The 21,567-nt window shown below is 53.2% G+C and overlaps 1 protein-coding gene across 1 annotated transcript; it reads left to right on the forward strand.

Moving 5' to 3' along the window:
- Nucleotides 1–10,643: 10,643 nt before the first annotated feature.
- On the forward strand, nt 10,644–20,444 carry LOC101877924 (BPI fold-containing family B member 4-like). The gene is made up of 16 exons (XM_034066582.1): nt 10,644–10,658; nt 11,491–11,620; nt 12,293–12,407; nt 12,833–12,937; nt 13,175–13,330; nt 14,707–14,770; nt 15,088–15,151; nt 15,564–15,655; nt 16,587–16,760; nt 17,069–17,122; nt 17,425–17,592; nt 17,698–17,765; nt 18,942–18,984; nt 19,473–19,536; nt 19,882–19,958; nt 20,158–20,444. The coding sequence occupies exons 1-16, from the start codon at nt 10,644–10,646 to the stop codon at nt 20,179–20,181; spliced, it is 1,413 nt and encodes a 470-aa protein (XP_033922473.1). The 3' UTR covers nt 20,182–20,444.
- The last annotated feature ends 1,123 nt before the right edge of the window (nt 20,445–21,567 follow it).

Genomic DNA, 21,567 nt, shown 5'->3' on the forward strand with positions numbered 1-21,567 from the left:
TTCAAAGGCCCTGATGCATGTTTCTGTCTACATCTGACTTAGGTTTGTTTCTCTCCAGATGCATGTGCCAAATCCATCTGTTCCTTTGCATGGTAATAAGATGATTTTGCTAAGAACTGAGTGAAGGCAGCGCTGGTCACTGGAGGCACATTCCTGCACTGTAAATGCTCATGTAAAACACTGTCAACTCCAGTCCCTACACAGCCATTGTCCTGTCCTTGCCCTGTGCATTGCAGCCAGGATGTGGCTTGCAGGAGGCAGGTCCTGTCACAGACACTGGTCCCCTTCGTCAGTGCCTCTCTGCTCTGCCTGTGAGCCCCACAGCTCATGCAAGGACATGGGATTAAAGGGAGCTGCTCCCTGCAGCACTGGGAACAGGGCTCTGGGAAGGCTCAGGTGCAGATCCCACACAGGGTACCTGGAGCTGCAGTGATTTACGTGTGCTCCATGCTCAGCACACGGGTCTGAGCCAGCACAGCACCAGCCAGGCTTGGACCTGCTCATGATGCTTCCATGGCGCCTGAAAGGCCTCTTAAATTGTATGGATTGCATACAAAGGAAAATGGATTTTTTCCTGCCCACCTAAGCGAGCCTGTGGTGATTAATGCTGCAAAGGAAACCCAACAACAACACATCCAGGTTTATTATGGGCTGTGGGTTCCAGGAGCGTGAAAAATGCATGCTTGGTAAGAGAAATGTTTCCTCCTCCTTGTGCTCCTTCAAAAGTATCTCCATAAACCCTTGTCTCTAGCTGCATTCGGATGCTAATGGGATACAGAGCTTCATAATTCCCTGTCTCTCTTCTCGCTAAACTGTATTGCAGAGCAGGGCTGTTCTACCGGGGGGAAAACTTGGCAGAGGATTCACTCCTTGGCTGTGGAATTGGTCAAGCTTTTCTTCATCTGCTGTTTTAATAGAGATAAGTAGACAAGATCAACTCCCTATGAACACAGGTAGGTCCTTGCAAGAGGCTGGTCCGGAGCCTTCCTGCAGGCCAGGAGCTGGGGGATGTGAGGCTGCTGCTGGGTTGGATTGGGAAGGGAGCAGGGGATGAGGCAGGTCCCATCTGGGGCTTTGTCCCCAGGCCCTGGGGCTGAATGGAAACCTGAGGGGTTCCTTTGAGTAAGGGGTCTCAGAGGCTCCGCTCCCAACCCCAGCAAAGCCTCCCCCCTGCTGGGAAACAAAGGCCCCCTGTGAGTCAGGATGTGCTTCCTGCTCTAGGTAGCCAGGAATTGCAGATAGGGATTACAGAGCTTGAATGCTGCACTATTTACGGTGTGTGCTCGGTCACCTAAATCAGGTTGGCAGTGTTTGAGCTTTGCCTGGATAATTGATTCAAATGTAAATGGAATGAATAAATCCTTTACAGCTAAAATATGCTCTCTTTTTATCTCGATTCTCTTTCTTCCTCTTTGTCAAATGGCATAGAAAATAGGTAGTTATAATCTCATGAATAGATATTTGACAACCTTTGTCGGAGGGTGGGTGAGATGAGGTTTGTGTGGTCTGGTTTGAGATGCTCTCCTGTGGTGTTTGCTGGATTCCAGAACTGTTCCTAACTCGGCTCCTGTGCTTCTGGTCAATAATCTGCTTGTGCACACGTTTGTGCCACTCTCCAGTGGCAAGGCCAGGCAGTGATTTATGTCTGTAAGTGCACATTAGTCAAGGGCAAAGCATCAGAGAGTTTTCTGTTAACAGCCATGGAGTGAAATCCTGGGGTGGATGTGCGTCCTGCTGGCATCAAAGGGCTCTTTGGTTTGGGAATCTGGGCAGAGAGGCTCAGACTGGCACCAGGACAAGCCTTTGTGAGCATTTTGGGGGTGTTTTAAGCTATTTTCCCTTAAGGCTTCCCTGGTGTTTCAGTAGGACCAGGACTAACACACTGACTCCCAGCCAACCAGCACGGTTTGAACCTTCATCCCAGCCTGGCTCTGTTTAATCAGCAGCTCCACAGATGATATTCTTGGAGTCCAGCACAGTCGGGCTCCACATCCCTTGTCCTGGCAGCATTCCCGTTCCTGGAGCATCAGCTGCTGCATGGAATCGGGTGCTTGGCATTCCTTGGGCTGTAACTGCTTGGGGTGTTTGTCCTGTCTCGGAGCAGCAATCCCAGAGCTGTGCACCAGCCCCGGCTGCTGCGTCAGGATCTACCTCTGCCCTTGGATGCTCTGGCATCCAAATGGTTCAAGTACCCTGAAGGGATCATCCCTGCCCACATGTGATGGTCACTGTGGGATGGCAGCTGCTGCCTCCAGCTCCTCCAGAGGGAAGTACCAGCACCCACTGCATGGCTCTGGGCTGTGGGAGCTGGAGCCAGCCAAGGTAACGTGTCACTGGGCACCACATCACTTCCCTGTGTCCTCAGTGCATATAAATGTCTGTGCTTCTCTTCAATCAACTTCCTGCCTTTGCAGACATCCTCTGGCACAACAGCCCCAATTTCAGCCCCCACTGAACGCGTTTCCTCCTGCCAGGTGTCCAGAAGCCAATAATCCTGCTCAAGCTGCCTGTGCCACAGCCCTGTTTGATGGGGCTCTTGTGCTGGTGCCATTTCTTCCTTCTGTCTTCCAGAGCCATGGAATGGTTTGGGTTGAAGGGACCTTAAAGCTCCTCCAGTTCCAACCCCCTCCGCTCCTTCCTCGCCCCATCCTTCAGCCTCCTGTGTGCCTCAAACAGCCGTTGCTCCCTCACCTGCCTGCTGGACTGACCGGGACTGGGTTGATTCTGCATGTGTAGAGCAAGAGGTTGGTTTGTGCCCTGTATCTGCTGCTGTTGAGCATCAGTATTGAGAGGTTTTATTATGCAGCTTCTTGCATTTGTGTTCTGTTCATAGGGGGAAAGCAGCAAATAAAATGGTTCATGCCCAAAGTCACCACTATCCAGGATCCGGATTTCTCTCTCCCTGTCTCTGTGTTGGGCTCTTATGAACAGGACATTTTGTGACTGGTTCTAGAGCCTGACTTTGGCTCTTTAGAAAGCATCCATTCAATAACTCATGGAGGAGCAGCTGCCGCTCTCTGCTGAGCCCCAGCACAGCCCATCAAATACTGCTCATTTCTTGGGTTTGGGAGAAATAAAGTCGCTGCAGTGGAACATCATTACAGGCTGTTCTTAATTCACCTCAGGGCTATTTCTAATAGCACACAAGTCTCCTGTGACAGTCTGGGTGAATGAGATGGGTGTTTTGATGTCAAGCTGAATGTAAGAAAGGTTTTAGGACTCAAAGCTTTGAAAGAGGAATAACCACAGTTTGTGCTGGATGCTGGGAGAGGTCCCTGTTTGTTATTAACACTGCAGCTATTGAAAACCCTGACACTTGTTCCTTGGGGATCTGAAGCAATTCAAGCCATGAAATACTGTTTCAGCTCAGCCTTTACAAGCTGCCGCATGCTGGTGGAGCCGAAGGTGGCTTTGAGAGCTGGGGAGGCCCCCGGGGCTGATGCTCACATACTGGTGTGTACTGGAGCTGTTTTAGCCGGGGGGGCAGCCTCTGTGCCCGGCTCTCTGCAGGTGAGTGCCGCTTCCCAAGCGGAATGGGTTGGGAAAAGCTGTCCCAAGCACTGGAATTCAGACCGGATGCTTTGCACCCATCAGCACAACACCCAGCACTGGTGCCTGCAGGTGGGCTCCATGCAGCTGAGAGGGGCCACAGGCTGGTGCTTTCAAACATGTCATAGGAGAAATAGAGGGTGAGGAGGTGGGAGGCTGGAGTATTGTGATGGAGGGACCGGGTGTGTTTCCCATGGTGAGGAACAGGCATTAACCAGGATCCTGCTTCTCTCCTTAGGAAATGAAGCCTCAGAAAGCCTCATATCCTCCTGGCATCACCGCTGGGTGGAAACAAGCAAGAGACTTGTGTGGATCCGGAGCTGTTACCACATCACAGGCAAGACAAGCGGCCGCTGGTGCTGTGTCCTGGGTGCTACATCTCTAAATGCCCATCATCCCTCTGAGGCAGTGTTTGGGTGCGGGGAGCTGCAGAGGGCATCCCACATCCTGCTCTGCTACAGCCGGGGCTCTTTGCCCTTTGTTGTCTTCGTTATTCCCTACAAAATAGAGGTAACAGGAGGCAAACGTGTATCTGCTGCAGCTCCAGACGGCAGCTTGTGTTGCTGAGAGCGATGGAGCCAACAGCAGTGCTGGATGGTGTGTGGGCTGACAGCAGATGCTCTTTGCTGCCGCTGGGGTCCGGGCGCTGGATCACAGGCTCCTCAGCCCGCTTCCGAGGGCTGCAGTGTCACAGGCAGGCAGGGATGTGGTGTGAGACAAGATGCTCGTGGTTCCTGGGACAAAATGAACAGCAGGAGAACATGATTTACAGGTCATTGCTCTTATCCGAGTGCGTGTCTGAGCAGCGAGGCTGTTTCCTGTGCAGTGATATTGCTGATGCCCAGGGTTGTATTAAACATGGTCCCTCTCCTGGCAGCAGATAGATAACCCTGCTTAACAATAACTCCTGCCGAAAGAGAGACAAGGGTTGTATGCTGAAACAGCAAAGATCTCTCGCTAACTGCTAGAGATGACCTTGATTCCGTGTGTGAGGGCTGCGAAGCACCATAACTCAATGAGGTATTTACTGTGAGCTGTGCACACGAGCTCAGAGAATCCCAATTCCTTGTTTTCTTCCGAGTGATTTCCTATGGCAAATGGGGATGTCTGTGCTCCGAGTGAACCTCCGCAGCGCTCATCTCCCTACATGAGAGCTGCTCAAAGTCCTAGTGCTGGAGCTCTTTAGCTCCCGGTGGCTCTGTTCCGCAGCCGCTCCCTGCAGACTGCTGTGCCTTTGATGCTACTTGGTGTATGGCGCATTGAAAAGTCCTCAGCTTGTTTCCAAAGCCTCCCTAAAAACCCTGCTGGGACTTTGATGTTGAGAAGATTCCACTCAAAGTATCCCAGCTCTCTGAAGCTCCCCAGCCTTATCTTGAAGGCAGAGCAGTGAGCGCTGCCTCGGGCAGTGAAGCATCAGTGGCAGCACAAATGTGCAGTGATTATTTATGGTCTGAGCATCTGCACTCAGGAGAGGCTGCTGAAGGTACCGGAGCCTGGCGGTGCCTTCAAGAACCCAGCTCTTTTGGAGGTGATATTGACGGCTGCTTGCTGTGGTTCAGCCATTTCCTTGTCTGATCCAGCTGGGACACCACAGCAGAGCACACGGTGATTTCATTCATAAATCCCAGTTGTGAGCACCCGTGTCCCAAATGCTTATAGAGGGATTTCCTGCTCAATGCCAGGTTCAGGAAATCCCAGATTCGTTTGGGTTGGAAGGGACCTTAAAGCTCATCCATTCCCAACCCCTGCCAGGGCAGGGACCCCTTCCACTGGAGCAGCTTCTCCAAGCCCCTGTGTCCAACCTGGCCTTGAGCACTGCCAGGGATGGGGCAGCCACAGCTTCTCTGGGCACCCTGTGCCAGCGCCTCAGCACCCGCACAGGGAACAGCTTCTGCTTCTGAGCTTCTGCTCAGTCTCCCCTCGGGCAGGTTCAAGCCATTCCCCTTGGCCTGTCCATGCAGGCCCTTGTCCCAAGCCCCTCTCCTGCTTTCCTTGTAGGTCCCCTTTAGCTACTGGAAGAGTGTCAGAAAGTTTCCCCTGAGCCTTTTACTGCGTGGGTGAAATTGCCTCTGAATCAGGTTTTTAGTCCCTAACTTCACCCCCTGTGGTGGAATGTTGGGGCCTCGCTCCACTGCACTGTGGATCCTTAGATCTCTGTACTGCGTCAGATACACATCAAACTGTGCTTGGCGCTGAAGGGGATTTAATGATCTCTCTCTTTTGCCTTATCGTGTTTGTGTGTGCAGGAACCCACCCAGCCCTGCTGTGAGCATCTTCAGAGGAGCGTTATCCCCCATCTTGGAGATGATTTTCTGCTCCACGTTCCCAAGCGGTTTGTGTTCAGTCCCAGGGCTCAGCCGGGCACAAGCGGCTCCAGGCTCCAGTAAAGGTCCCCTCGCTGGCCCCACACCGAGGTTGGGGGGTGCAGTGGGGGGGCCCCGTCCGGCTCCTCCGGGGATGGGGACCAGTCCCTGCTGCAGATCCTCAGGCCGCCAGCAGGGGGCGGTACAGCCCAAGCAGCGCCGGTTCCAGGGCCGGAGCCCAGCGCACGGAGCCCCCCGGAGGCCGCAGGTTCGAGGCCCGCCCCAGCCCCGTCCGAGGGGTGCTTGGGGCTGTTTCCCTGCTCCCTCTGCCCTGTGTGTCCCCGGGTGCACGGATGCTGTTCAGCAGCCCTGGGGAGCCCTCAGAGGGCCGCTTGCTGCCATCTGTAACATCTCCCCATGGCACCGGAGCCAGGCAGCGAGTGGATGCTCAGGGCCCTATAGGTGTGGACTCGGGTGCTGAGCCCACAGAGTCAGGTCAGGAGAGCTGCCTGCCCCACCAGCGTGGCCACATCTGCATCCATCATCCTGCCTCAGGTCTGGTCCCCTCTAATGCCCCTTTGCTCCTTTCTGTGTCTCACTGATGCCCACCAGCACCAGGCTGGCCATGGGAGGGAGGTGGTACAAGGATGAGCTCGCCCTTGGTCCTGCTCCTCAGGATAATTAAGTCATTAACCAGGCTTGTTTAACATGGATGCGCTCCCTTGGTTCAGGTGCAGTTCCTTTCGAGCAGTTGGCATCATCCTAGAAATAAGCACTTATTTACATAGTGCTGACTCCAACCCCCTGGCTGCTTGTAAGGGCTGTAATGTATCCCCTGAGGAATGCCTGGACAAAGCACAGCACTAATTCTGCCACCTGCACTGATGATGTGTCCAAGGAGACCCTGCCGAGGCTCTATTAAAAGATGAGAATAAGACAGAAAGCCTAAGATCTTTACTTACAGAAGATGTATGTGTGTAATATAAGGCTGCTGCTAATTCTTCCCAGGGATTAATAGAGACGATCAAGGACAATTTCGCTCAATACTGCTTTTTCTTTGTAAAGCAAAGCTTCCCCAAACCCGAGGCAAGACAGAAACACAGCACTGAGCCTGTGCTGCTCTCCTTCAGTCAGATGGAAATAGCTGTCTCTGTTTTAAAGTCTCTGTCGGCACCACAGTGCTGACACTTCCTGAGACAATGCAATGGGCAGAAATCCATTTTCCAGCCTGGGAGGAAAGCAAGAAGTAAATTGGGAGAATGAAGAGTGAGGAGGAACTGAGGCGTTCACAGCACTTGTGATGGGAGGAAGGCAGAGAATGGATTCATTTCTTTAGAAGACAGGACTAGGTTTGACTTTGGGGTGCGTGCTCCATCACTCAGGAGCCCAGGCTGCCCATGCAGACATGGGGGTTCCTCTGACTACACCCCCAGACGTGGGGCAGGGGGGCTGTGTGTGCCTCATGGCCTTTCAATGGGGGCTCCTGCCAGTCTTGTGTGGGGCCAGGAGGAAAGGGCTGCCCTGAGGGACCCTGGGACATCCCAGCCCTGGGTAAGTCAGGATGCAGATGTCCCCATGGGAAGATGCTTGGGGGGATTTCAGCTCAGTCTCTGCAGGCTGATGACAAACACTGACAAAACACTGCAGAACGGGGTGAAAACACCCAGAGCAGCTGGGGGGGGGTGTGGGTTTGGGGCTCCCCAGGCTTCATGCCCATGGTGGATGGTTCTGTTGTGGGTCCTTGGGCCAGTGCTGCCTTCAACATCACTCCTGGGAGCACTGGGGGAGGTCTGAGGATGTGCCTCTTGCACTGCAGCTCCTCACACTGCATCTGCCTAATGAAGTTTGTCCCTTTTCCCGTGGCTGATAACGTTAGACTCATTCCGCTTCAGTTCACATCTCGGAAGCACAAAGTTTCCTGTCTGTAAGATTCCTGCAGACATTGATTTGTGGTTATCTCCTGGCAGGGATTTCATCAGCTGTTTATGTGCAGCATTGCGGATGCACCCAGCAATCAATGCTGCTGCTCTCGCTCCTGCTGACAGGCAGCTCCTTAGGACTCTGTGAGCCTGATGCTCTCCTGCCTGTGCTGTCTGCATGGCCTCACCCAGGACCGTGCTCCTGCTCTCAGGCTCCTGTGTCGGGAGCTGCACGGGTGAGCGATCAGACATGAATGCATCTGGAAAGATGCTGTTGACGTCGGTGCACGCACAGCACCACGAGCCCTGGTGCATGCAGGAGCAGGAGCCTGGGTCAGCGAGAGCCTGGCATCGGTTTGGCAAGGCTGTTGTTATAGAGATTGGTATTAATTAAGCTGCTCTGCCCTTGTGTGCTGCTGACAAAGGGACTGGGGGCTTCTGACAATCCTGGGCTAAAGCCCAGTGCCAAAGCTGGAGGAGGTTTTGATTCAGTTCTAACTAAAGCCCTTCAGCTCCTTTCAAGGGGATTTTGGTTCAGGTTTTGACAAATCCTGTTGTTAGGAGTCAGGTTTAGAGACTGGCTCTGGAGGATTCCTCCATCCACAGGTAACTGTACAGAGAGATGCTCTGCTAAGGCAGCATTCCTGGATAGCAGGATTCAGTGTGCTACAGAGAGGGGTTCCTCCTTCCCCTCAGTGATGCTGTGTGCAGGGAGGTGCAGGGAACACAGCATCAAGAGGCATTTGCTCTCCAGTCTCTGTCAGACCTATGGCAGCACCAGCCCAGCTGCATCCCCATCATTGCTGTGCTCCCCAGTGAGGGTCAACAGCAGGGAAACCAGTTCATAAACCTGAGCCTCAGCCCTGGGGGAGCCAGGCTGGGGCAGCCGTGGTTAGAACATCCATCATTTCCCCCTTCCTCCATCACAGGCTGTGATTGATGCTGCTGCCTTTGGGTTTATCCCCTCCAGAGACAGGATGCAGTTCATGTGTATCCTTAGGAAGGATATTCACCCACTAAGGAAGTTTTACAGAGGTTTTTAACTCACCAGACAACAATGAAGAGATTCGGGGCTCCTGCAGCCTGCACACCCCTGGGATGTCTCAATGGTGGCGGCTTCAAGCTGCGGTTGGACCAATCCTGATTTCATGGTGTTCTTTGATGTTGCTCCACATCTCGGTGGGAGATGAATGGCAGCTCTAAGCTTCCCTTGGGCTTCTGTGGTTCTGGATGTTCGAGACAAATATCAGTGAATTTAACAATATGGAACAAACTATAATACTTATTTACTTTAATATCACTCTCCAAAGGTTCCTGTTGCTGTTTAAGCTGCCACATTCCTGAGCCAAAGCTCAGGTGGTTCAGGATGCCTGAGGCTGCTCCGGAGCATCTTTTCTCTGCGGGTATTACTCTTTCCATAAACCCTTCCACTTTCCAGCATTTGTGCTGTGATAATCTCTCCTAGCATTTCTTGCAATGCTTCATTTTAATATACATTCCCTTGTCACTGCAGAACTGGATTCAGCCTCCAGGTAAATGCTATCTAAATCACTGCTGCAAGGGGAGAATGAAATATAGGTGTGTGAGAGGAGGCAAAGGAGAGGAGTGAATAAGAACACCTCACAGAGCGAGAAGAAATCCCTGCAATGGTGTGTAGGATGTGCTGCTTTCCTTACCCTTATGGCCTCTGCTCACTGCTCTGGGTACCAGGTCAGGTAGAACCTCAACATGAAGGTTGTGCATCCAAGGTTCTCTAAAGGGAATAAAGGACAAAGATGGAAAGGGTGTTCCTGGCAAGCAGTGGAGTCAGCAATAAAAGCTGTAGGTGCAGATCCTGCTGGTACACCAGGGGAGGACATGGGGAAAGCAAGACTGAAGCTGGTGGCTGGATGCAGGCACTGCGGGATGCTGGTGAGGGATTGCATCTTCCAGGAGATGGTTTCTTACATGGTTCTGTGGCTCCAGCCTTCATTCCCTGGCTGTGGGACTGGGCCATTGTCAGCACACTAAAACCAGCCCAGACTTAGTGTTTCCCATAGGAAAGCTAGCCCAAAACTCACCATGGTGGTGGCAGCTTTGTGCCTTCAACCTGAGTGTATTGTCTTGTGTTTGTTCCTGTGCCAGTGTTGTCCTGAACCCAAGGAGCTCTCTCCTCCCTCTCCCGTATCTCAGCTGTTCCGAGGCAGGTTCCTCACCATTCCCAGTGGCTGTGGCAGCCGTTTGCTGCCCGGTTTCCATTGGAGTCAGTCCCTGTCACACATGGGCGACCAGACCCGAACAAAGACCCCGGATAAGATCTTCCTGGGGCTCTGCACAATGGAAACTTCCACAGAGCCTGGCCAAGCAGCTGCTGAGGGTGCGATTTCCCTTTGAAACACCCGTTCTGCTGCTGTCCTTCAGCTCAGAACCTCAGTACAATCTCAGTGCAATTTTGACAGTCAATCCATGACGGTGTTTACAGACACAACCAAAATCGATCTGAAGCTTGGTCTTAACAAAGCCAACATTCATCAGGATTCTGCAGCCTCTCCATGCCAAGAAAAGCTTTTTGCAGCGCTGCATTTGAAATAGGAATGAGCGTTGTAAGTCCCATAGCTCCTTGGGGATTGGGAAAAGTAGATTGTTTCATACTGTAAGCTTCCTTGAATCCGTGCCCATGTGCTCTGTGTGCTGCTTTCCCATACAGGCAGCTCCGTCAGCCCCATGCCAGGCTGAGCTGCTTCAGTAACACTTGTGATTCCCCACAGCTTTGGTGTCCTCAGAGCATGGGCATCCCTCAGAGCTGGGACCACCACTACAGAGCATCCTTTTAAGGCAGACTGGGGAGGAGGGAAGCAAAGCGGCATCCGAGTGACCCAGGCCACAAAGGGAGATGGCAACGGGTCAAGTGAGTGCTGACGTTGCCTGGTATAAATCAGAGGTGGCAGCTGGGTGCTGCTTGCAGAGAGCACAGCACGAGGGACCATGGTGGGACCGGGAGGTGGGGTGGGAAAGGTGTGTCTGGGGCTGCAGGTTTATATAAGGGATGCATTCTGGTGCAGGTAATAAAGGGGAGGACGAAGCAGGGTCCCGACGAGGTCCAGGGGAGCCCGAGAGGATCCGAGCGCTGCTGCCAACCGGCTGCTGCTGCTGCAGGTAATAACATCATCTGGGCATGGAAGCCAAGGCTGCACAGCGGCAGGGATGGTGGTGGCAGTGCCAGTGCTCTGCAAGGACACACGTACTGTGTGCTGCCTGCTTTAGTCTGAGGTTTTGCTGTGCACTGAGCTCCCAGTCCTTCTGTCACCTCATAATTGAATTTATATCAATCGTCCCCACATCGTGACCTTGGCGTGAGCTTGTTTTAATCACCTGAGCTTTAGTTTATTGCTTTGGGAAGTTAGAACAAGGACAATCCCCATCTGCTTCCCATGGCAAAGACCCTCACCAAAGCCTGGGGAACTGTTCACCTGAGGACTGCAGCAATAACAACCTCACTTGAGGGCATGAGGTTTTCCTTCATGTGAACACACAGAATATTCTGGGCCAGTACAAAGGACAAGGAAAGGGCTTTTATTGAGCCACATTTGAAGTCTGCCCATACATGTGGATATGAACAAGGTCCTGCTGCCCCAGGCTGGAGCAGAGTAAGGGATTTCCCTCTTGACCTCATCCCTTGTAAAGACACTGGGATCACTTCTTAGAGGCTTTTCCCCTTCTCCCTCTGTCTCTGTTTCCAGCAGGGGAACCTTCCGGAGGTGACGATGCTGAAGCTCTTTGGGATCATCTGTTTCTGTGGCCTCCTCTCACCCTCTCAGGAAGTCCTGTCTGGTCTGTCCTGCGCTGTCAGCCCAGGGGCACTGCAGAAAGGTGAGCAGAGAACATGAGCTGTGTATGGGGGGGAGCTGGAGCCAGGACATGGAGCACAACCTCCCCTTTAGCTTATAGCTCCTCAGGGCTGCAGGTTTGCCCAGGGCTCCTGCAACCATCCCTGTGTCCATGGGTCAGGGAGGTCTCTGTGCTCCAGAACTGGGGCACGTCTCAGCACCAAACAGCCATGGAACCTCAGGGCTGGATCTGATTGTTTCCTCTGAGCTCTCCTATCCCCACTGGGGCAGTCGATGCTTGGCAAACAGTGAGGGAAGTTCTGCAGCTGTGTCAATATTTGCAATGCTCCAGCAAAAAAAAGATACTTGTTTCAAGGTGCTTCTGTCAAACAAAGCAAGGAAACAAACACCCTTTAGAAAGGCAAAGTGAGCTGTGAGTGAAGCTACAGCCGCTGCCGGCAACAGCCGCACTGTCAGCCCTGAGTCAGGGGTCTGGGATGCTCTCCCCTGTTGCTCCTCCTGGTTCAGTGGCTCTGGCTCAGTACATGGTGTTGAACAGCATCACCTGTGTGATCTGGCTGCATTGAAGCAGCTGATGCCTTGAGGAGTTCTGGGGAGCGATGGGGCTTTGTGTGTGATGCCTTTGCCAGGACAGACCTGAGTGGGGAGAGGTCCCTGCTGCAGGTGCTGCTCCTCACATACAGGTGTTTTCCAGTTCTCTCTGATGCCATCCTGCAGAACGGGCTCCTCCAGCAGCACCTGCAGGGCCTTGTGCTCCCGAACATCATGGGTGAAGGGGGTCTGCTGAACTCTCCCACCAGCATCACGGGGTAAGTGATGGCACCTTCACCACCCATTCTGAAGCAGCAAAAGCTGAGCTGCACTTGGCACAATTGGCCCAAATCCTTGTTTTATCTTGATACTGTGACCCTATAAAGGTCCTCTGTGTGGTAGCAAGGTGGGTGGGGAAGCACACTGCAGGTTAGGGGTGCAGAATGACAACTCTGCTGCTGCTGTTGATATCAGGGACACTTGACAGCACGAGAGAGGGGAGAAAGGGCTACAGAGGGAAAGCTACCGCTCTGTGAAGTTGGCTTCCACCCAGTTTGATGCTGGGTTGCCTTCCTTTGGCTCTCATCCTGGAGCTGCTGTCTGTTGCTTACACCACCAGTGCCTCCAGCAGAGGTGGCTGTGGGGCTGTGGGTTCCTCGGTGGTGCAGCTTTCCCTGTGTGCAGCCTGTGCTGTTGTTCGCAGCCTGCACCTCGTCCAGGTCCGGCTGCCCAAGCTGTCGGTGGTGCTGCTGCCAGGGATCGGGGTCCAGCTCAGCATCGGAGCGAAGCTGGAGCTCGGTGGCAACTGGTGAGAGCAGATAAACCCCAACCCCTGTGCTTCCTGTGGGGCAGCATCCTGCACCTCTATGGGGCTTAGTCCTTACTTATAATAAAGCCACGGAGCAGCAAAGGCACTGAAGATGGTTTGTGCCGTTTGCACTGAGATGCAGGATGCGGAGGTGCAGTTTGTTGCTCTCTACTTCATTGGGTTTCTCTGGTTAGAGGCCAAGAGCTGAAATGTGTCCAACCCTTGCTCTGATTTCAGCTTGGTTGGCCTCCTATCAGAACTAATCGATGTCTTGGTGGATGTGAACATTACTGCAAACATCAAATGCAAGAATTTCGAGTCGGGCACAGTGCAGGTGGTCACTGAAGACTGCCTCTGCATCCTTGGTGCCATAAGGATCAAGCTCCTCTCTGGGTAAGTGCTGTGGGTTTATGCTTTCCATTGCGTGCAGAGCTCTTTATCCAGTGATCTAACCAGTCTGCCAGGACACAGACGGTGCTGAGCTGGTGCAGAGCCAGGCCTCGGGGAAGTGATTGCTTTCCCGTTGCCAAAGCCGGTTGCTTCAGTGGAGCTGGCAGGAAATGTGCTGGTTGGAAGATGAGGGTTAATTTGCTCTGCTTGCCCAGGGAGGTTTTAAGATCCAAATAGGAGGTTTGATGCCTCTTCCAACGTGTTTTCTTCAGACATAAGCAGTGAATTGCTATCCAAAGGGCAGGAATAACAGGGCAGGGAGCGTTCCAGGAAAACAGCACTGTGCCTGCCATGGTTTCATTCCCTGCCCTTGGCTGCTGCCACAGAAAGATGCTGAGCATATGGACCTTGGGCCTGGCTGCTGCAGGCGTGGGTAATTCCATGCAAATGCCCCATCTCTTGCTCAGTGTTCATGACATTCCTGGCAGAAGGAATTTGCTGACTCGTGTATTGATGGATGCAGCAGTAAGTTGATCATGGGAAATGTTTTCTTTTATTGCCTTTGAATTACTCACTTTTCGGGTCCATTGAATTTCTCCTAATTAATTTTTGCATTATGCATTACATTTCCATCAGCAGCTGGTTGGAAGAGTCTGTGTAAGTGAATTGAGAATGGGGCTCCTCGCTCTGGGGGCTGTGTCTTAAGTCTGAGCAGGATTAAAGTGATGCTGTGCAGGATGCTGAGCTCCCTGTGGGCAAGGGGAGTGTGGATGTACATGACTGGCTTCACGGCAGCTCCTCAGATGTGTCTGTAGGCAGAAGTGGGGCATCAATAACGAGGTGCATTATGAATTCCTGCTGCCTGGGGCTGCCAAGTGCACTGCTGCATGTTCCAACCCAACGGCCCAGAAACATATCGATTACCAAACTAAATGGCTCTGTGCTGCCTGCAAGCACTGCCCATCACAGGCTGATCTGTTCAGCAGCAGCAGTGAAACCTTACACAGGTTTCTCCTCTTGTTACTCCATAGGCAAATGGTTCATTTCCAGTAACTCACACGCAGATATTACACAACAGCCTCACCTTCCCCTATCCACTGCACTGATTGAAACCCCAGAGGGACACAGCCACACTCGGCTGACATTGGAGAGGCTCAATCCTTTCCTGCACCCCCAGTGCTGGATAAAGCCCAATTCTCCCCTGGGTGGGATGAGCAGCCCCTTTCCCTCCTGCCTCCTGCACAGCCCCTGCTCACACCAGCATCAGCTGCAGCAGTGTTCCGGAGAGGATGGCCATGGATGCAGCAGTGTGAAATGAAGGCTGGAGACCCTTGTGCTGTGGTTGTAGTGATTGGAAATGTTTTTTCTTTCCTTCCCAGCTTACTGTCCCTATCAGTGAATGAGATAGTGCTCAAGCAGCTGACAGCCACTCTGCCCGGTCTGGTAAGCCTGGAATTGCTCTCCTTTCACAGCTGAAATGTGGGAATACCAGCAGGAAGCTGCAGCATCTCTGTGCTGTTTTCCCACATCACTGGCATGTGATGCCCATGACCAGATCAAAGCAGTCCCCTCTGGTGTGGTACCAGAGCTCCAGGGATGCTCCACTGCCCCCAAGTCCTTCACAGCATCCCAGCTTCTGCCTAATGCCACACAGCACTTTTCCTCATGGGATTTAAGTTAAAAGGAGTGGGTTGGATCAGGCTGGGGTATGTGTGGGACAGGCAGTGGCTGAGCCCTCCCATCTCTGCTTTGTGTTGCAGCTTTGTCCAGTGGTTGATATCGTGGTGAACCTGGTGAACATCCAGCTCCTGGGCACTCTCAATGGTGTGTTTCTGGTGGAGGATGGGTGCTGCTTCCCCATGTTCCCTGCACTCCTGCAGTGGGAAGTGCCCTTCCCACATTAGTGCATAAGTGCCTCAGGGAGGATACACATCCATACATGCATGAGGAGGAGCTGTGCTGCTTCAGGACTGCTGAGCCTTGAGTTCACACCTGAGCAGCCCAAGTGACCCGCTCACCCCTTGGCCCCCTTTAAGCCATGCTTTACATCACTCCTGGGTTTAGCTTATCTTTGCTCTTCTGGGGCTACTTTGTAAAGGCAGATCCCACAAAGGTGAATTTGGAGCATCCCCCAGCAGTGAATTCTCAGACCTGGGCTGTGGATGTGGGGTCTGGCTTGGGGCTGGGTTTGTGTTGCTCATTCCCTGGTGTTGTGAGGACCCTTCTCCCCATGCAGCCGTGATCCCGGTCGGCACGGCAGGAACCATTCACTACCAGCTGGCCAGCCTGCCCTTCACCTCCGGCTCCTTCCTCGGCCTGGATTTAGATGTAAGTTAATGCTGGGAGACAGGACCCTGGGAGGTGCCCACTGACCTCATCCCATAGGAGTTGTCCTTTTCCAGTACAAGCACAAGGAACAGCTGCTAATGACTCGCTTAGATCCTTATCTAAATCACCATTAGGTGACTCCTGTTTTCTTCAAGCCTTCTCTTGCTCTACTCACAAACTCATCCTGAGGCTGCTTGTAACTGTTGGGACAAGCTGTTTCCATCCTCTCCCTGCCTTGCCTGCGGACTGGGTGTCACTGCTTTCTGCCTTCACTATTGGGTCTCTGTTATGGTGAACGCTGGACCAAGCTAACGGATGTATTCTTTACCTCTGCCTCACTGGAAGGGAAAACAGCAGCAGGAACCAAACAGGAGAGCTTAAAGAAAGGGGCTAGTGAGAAGTACCTGGGACACAAAACAGTGAAGGGCAAGGGCTGGTAACAAACACTGCACAGGCAGTGCTGCTGCTCTGGCTTTAGTGCAGGTCCTTCACTGGGATTAGGCTTTGCCTTCACCACCCCATGTGCTCAGAGCTGGTCTCCTGAGCAAGTAGTTGCTGGGGGTGCACGTTCATTGTAGGTCTGAGGCTGGCTCATGCCTGGCTGGGTGCTGGAGGTGGGGAAGGCTGGGCTGGACCCCAGCTGGCAGCACCATCACCATTGTGTGCTCTTGGAGTGAGACCTTGAGGGTGAACTGAAGCAGGGAGCTGTGATTTGGATGGTCTGTTGTTAGCTAAAAGGCCTCAGTTATGCACTCTGCTCTTCATCAGCTCCTTTCATCTAGGAAACAGAGGGAATTGCTCTGAGCTCAATGCTTTCCCTAAGCTGAGGCTCTTTCAGCTGATGCAGGCCCTGCACTGCCCACCTCAAGGACTGGATGTGCCTCATGTCTCTGCAGGGTGGGTTTAATGTCCCTGTCTCCTCTGTTCGCAGGGTGCAGTGAAGCAGGTGGGAGGCAGCATCATCCCCCATGACTCATCCCCCTCTGCTTTGCCTCCGCTGCTGGACAAGCTCCTGGTGCTGGGACTGCGCCAGAGCTTCCTCAATGCGATCCTGTCCCTGCTGGTCCGGATCCCACCCCAGACCTTCACCGGCACCCCTGAGATCGTGAGTGGGGAGCACCCGTGTTCGATGCCAGGGGAGGTGACAAGGGATGTGCTGCAGCCTCAGCTGGGGAGCAGGGTCTGACCTCAGGCAGCTGGGGAGCCATGGGGAAGGTGGAGGGCTCAGGGGCTGTAACTGAGCTTCCTGAGGCTTCCTTTGGGACAGGGAGGGAGGAAGAGCTGGAACTGCCCCAGGAGCACAAACAGGGCTGGGAATGGGGCCATGAGCAGGAGAAGGGTGGTCCTGATGGGATGGCATCAATGACATCAGCTGGAGGATTCACTGCTGCTGCTTGTGCTTCTGCTCCACAGTTCTCCAGTGCTGGCAGCCTGCAGAAAGCCATCGTCACCCTGCTTCCCACTGGGGTGAGTGACCTCTGCTGCTGCCAGGGTCTGTGTGAACCTCACCAGTCCAAGCACATCCAAGTGATGGATGAACCTGGATGTGCCAGGCTCTGGTCTCCTGCTCCCCTCCTCCTGCCCATGGTGGGCTCAAGGCTGCCCCACTGCCCTTGCCATGTCTGCACTGCAAGCAGTGCTGATCTGTGCTGCTGGGATGCTTTGCTCTGTACTTTGGGCTTGTCCAAGGTCTGTGTGACCTTGGGGGAGACCCCACAGAGGTCTGGGGGGTGCAGGCAGCCACCCCCATGTGTCCCTGGTTCCCACAGTGCTCTGCCTGCCGTGGCACCAGCCCATTGAGCATTAGGTTAACACTGGTTGGGAGCCCACTCATCCTATTGGAAGACAGGAAAGCCACCGTTGAGCTTTCGGTGCTGGTTCAGGTGTTCGTTAGGCGTTCAGATGGATCCATCCTCAACATCCTGCTGCTGAAGGCTGTGAGTGTGCATGGAAACACCTCGAACCAGTGCCATGCGCAGCTGGTGGGGGACTGGCAGCTGGGATGGGGACATGTCCTGATCCTCCATCCTCTCTGCTTGCAGGATCTCAGTCTGAATGTCCACGTGTCAATTGCTGGTGGCCGGCTGGTGCTGGGGGTGTCCCTGGGCAGGTAAGGTTGTGCTTGGGTGGGTACAGCTGTCCCTGGGTGGGTAGGGTTGTCCCTGGGTGGGTAAGGCTGTTCCTGGGCAGGTAAGGTTGTCCCTGGGCAGGTAAGGCTGTCCCTGGGTAGGTAGGGTTGTCCCTGGGCAGGTAAGGTTGTGCCTGGGTGGGTAAGGCTGTCCCTGGGTAGGTAAGGCTGTCCCTGGGTAGGTAAGGCTGTCCCTAGGAAGGTAGGATTTTCCCCACAGGCTTTCAGGCAATGTTACAGCAGCTGCAAAGTTTTAGGAGACTGGAGGTAAAGTCTGTGTCAGTTCTATAACAAGGAGAAATGAGGTTAGCTGAGGAACTGTGAGGCTGTCAGCTTGACTTTGATCCTGGGCAGTATTTCGGAGTGTCTGACATGGGACAGGAGTGATAAAGGAGGAAAGGAAAGTGCTGTCATTAATGGCAGTCAAGGTATGATTAAAGATTGGAAAGCATTCCTTCAAGTGTGAGGTTGGAGGATTTCAAGCCATTTAACTTGTCAAAGAGCTGGATTTAGAAGCAAAATTGGCATAGCAAAATATGCAGTGATACGGAGAACAGAAATGCATCAAAGAGCTTTTAATTCAATAGACAAAGGTATAACAAGATTCAGCACAAGTAGGAAAGAGAAATTCAAAGTGGAAATAAAGCACACATTTTAGCTATGGAGATAGTTGTGTGGTTGCAGTGATGGATTAGGAGCTGCAGCAAGTTCTCCAGAGCTCATGAACTTTACATCCAGGCAGGATGCTCCTTCTGGAAGCTTTCTCTCAGCTAACAGGAGCTGACTCCTTCCAATGGTCAGCAGCTGTGGGAGAGGGCTGGGGAAGGCAGGAACACGTGTGCCCTGCCTCAGCACTGCTTCATTTACAGGTGAATAACAGTCAGTTTCATACATTACAGGTGAATAACAGTCAGGTTCATACATTACAGGCGAATAACAGTCAGGTTCAGCTTTTCCTTTCCTGTTTTCTCCCCTCTCTTGCAAGGGTGGCACTGCTGCTGCTTGTGTCACCCACTGACCCCGCTGGGTACACCCCAGCGATGCCTCACCGGTCCCTTGCCCATGGGTTAATGCTGCTCTGGAGCTGGCAGGGCTCTTGCTGTGACCTCTGGCAGGTGCCTCAGTGTCTGACGTGCCCTTTGCTTCCCTTTCCCACAGCACTTCCCTCTCCTTGGAGTCCTCTGACGTTGGCATCAGTAACGTAAGTCTCGTACAGCCCAGGCCGAGTGCTGTGTGAGTGGCTCTGGGGCAGGAGGGATGGAGGCACATGGTGCTGTGTGCTGCTCTAACCTGTTCTGGCTGTGATGGATTACAGCTGCTGATGCTCTCAGTTGTTTGCTGCTCTGTTTCGTAGCTCTTGGCAATTCTTTTTCTGCTGCTTTTTTTCCCTTTCTGCCTCTTCTAATAATGCAAATGTAAACCCTGAAGTCTGTTCTTTCACCCCTGCATGGGCGAAGCTTTCACGGAGCTCCAGCAGCAGTTTCACCTGCAATGAGGTTTCCCAAAGGAAGCACCAAACTCAAATCAAGGAAGAAAAGTAGTTTTGCTTTAAAGCAAAGAGGGTGATTTGTCCTTCAGCTGTGTCAGTGGGAAGGGATCTCCAGCCCCAAGGCTGGTACCCATCTGCAGCCTGGGCTGTGCTCACTGCTGTCCTGTGCTGCTCACACACTTGTCCCTTCTCTGGTGCAGATCTCAAGCCTGAGGCCCCACTTCAGCAGTCTGCTGGCTGAGACCTTAGTGCCCCTCATCAATGGTGAGTGACTGGGAGAGCTGGAACACTGGGAGTGCTCCTGCAGAGGGCTGGGAAGGAGGGGAGAGGGGATGTGCATGTGTGGGAATGCTGTGGCAGCAGAGCAGAACTGATCAGACATTTGCAATCCCATTTTGAGGCTGCAGTTAAGTTCCCAGCCGTATTCTTGCACCATCCCACCCCAGCTTCATCCAAAGAGCCCTGGTAACAGTGACAGGGAACACCAGGAAAACCAGAGCATGCCATGTGTGGGGGAGCTGTGGTCTGAGCATCCTGAGTGGTTTTGTCATGGGTGGGAGCTGGGCTCACCCCTCCGGTGGGATGTAAGGACCTGTCTGTGCCCTGCAGGTGCCCTGAGCATCGGGATCCCTCTGCCAAACGTGTTGGGCATTCCCTTAATAAGGGTGGACATCCAGATCCTAGCGGTGAGTGCTGGGCAGCCCCTTCCCTCCTGCCTGTGCTGGTGCAGGTTATGGGGCTGTTCCCATCCTGCTGGAGGTGGCTGGTGAGCAAGAGCCTTCCAGTGCCTCCAAAGGGCTCTGCTCCCTGTGTGCTGCTGTTGCACTGCATGGAGCCAGCATCCCTGGTGCTGATGTGGTTGTGTGGCTCCTTGCACCTCCTCAGGGCCTGCTGGTGATCCTGGTGTGAGCCGGGCAGAGCAAGGGTCTGTCTGAGAGGGGCAGGAGGAGGTACCGGATGGAGCACCAAGCCCAACGTTATCTGCTTTTCTTCTCTAAACCCCAAGATTCCTGATGACATTTAAGGCACTTTACATGTAATTGGCCTGTGAGTACTGAGCTGCTCCCATAGGTCAAACCCCACAGGCAGCTCTGAGTACAGATGCTTATTTAGAGGAAGGAGCAGTTTTGGGTGGCAGCTCCAGCAGTGCCGTGTGATGCTGCAGCAGAGGAGTTAAACATGTCCCAATTGTTCTTGATATAATGAAGAGGGAGGTTGGTGCATGTGGCTTTTGGAGGTAATGTCACCGTCCCTGTGAGGAAGGAAACACTTGTCATGTAACTCCTAATAAACATTGCTACTTTTGTAGTGCTTGAATGAGGTTCTGCCTTGCGGTGCCTCTTGGGGACAGCATCCGTCCTGCCTCCAGCCTTGGGGTCTGGTTCCTTTGTGACCAGTGAGGGGTTGGGGTTTGGTTTGAAACCTTTTGCACTCTTAGAACAAAACCCACTTGGGTTTGCAGTGTCTGCTCCTGGCCAGGTCACCCACGGGCATGTGTTAACCCACCAGAAGTCAGAATGGAATGGGATGTCCACAGCTCATGAAGCATTTCCTAATGGAGTCTGAAGGGAAACCTTCATTACTTGGTCCCTGGGTCACACCAGAGCACACCAGTGTGCCTGCAGGTGCCCACGCCTGCTTAGACAGATGTGACAGTCAGTTGTTCTCTGCACGTCACAGGGAAAAGGATGCAGGCATTGGGATTTCAGGGTAGAAAAGGAATAAATCCAGGTCTCCAATGGCCTCTCAAACACTTGTTTTCCCCAGCACTAGATGTTATTACCAGTGTGTTATTTATTGCTGGTGTTCCCAAAGCTGGTGCTGGTATGTCACTGTTAGAGTGTGGAAGGTCCAGCGCTGATCAGGCAATGAACAGGGGCAAAGCCCTGCTCTGTGCTTCTGCCTACAGGTAAGAACAGTTCAGTATCTGTGGGTCACAGCCCTCAGCACCTCATCCTGTCCCTGGGCACCAATGATGCTGCTGTGTGGTGAGGGGCTCCCTGCTTGAACAGCACCAGCAGCAGCTGAAACACAGTGAGGAGCTACTGCAAAGGGAGGTGTGGGCACGAGTGGACCATCAGGACCTTCAGACCCTGCTGCCTGTGCTCTGTGACACTGGTGTGCCCATGGAGAGGGCTCTGGAGGCTCCGAGTGAGCAGGATGAGCAGCAACACTGACCTGCACCAACCCCATTGTGCCACTTCAGGGCTGCTGCACTGATCACACTTGGCTTCTCCATCCATCGTCTCTGCCCTCGGGTCAGCATTAAGGGCTTTGTTTGTCCAAGGTCTTGTT

Source organism: Melopsittacus undulatus, chromosome 10, assembly GCF_012275295.1.
Source record: "Melopsittacus undulatus isolate bMelUnd1 chromosome 10, bMelUnd1.mat.Z, whole genome shotgun sequence".
In the NCBI taxonomy this organism is placed as follows: Eukaryota; Metazoa; Chordata; class Aves; order Psittaciformes; family Psittaculidae; genus Melopsittacus; species Melopsittacus undulatus.

Bases quoted from the DNA above. Each gene is read 5' to 3' on its own strand.
- LOC101877924 (XM_034066582.1), top strand. The intron at 12,938-13,174 runs GTGAGAGCAGAT...CTCTGATTTCAG, and splicing joins CTGGAGCTCGGTGGCAACTG to CTTGGTTGGCCTCCTATCAG. The intron at 17,123-17,424 runs GTGAGTGACCTC...TGGTTCCCACAG, and splicing joins TCACCCTGCTTCCCACTGGG to TGCTCTGCCTGCCGTGGCAC.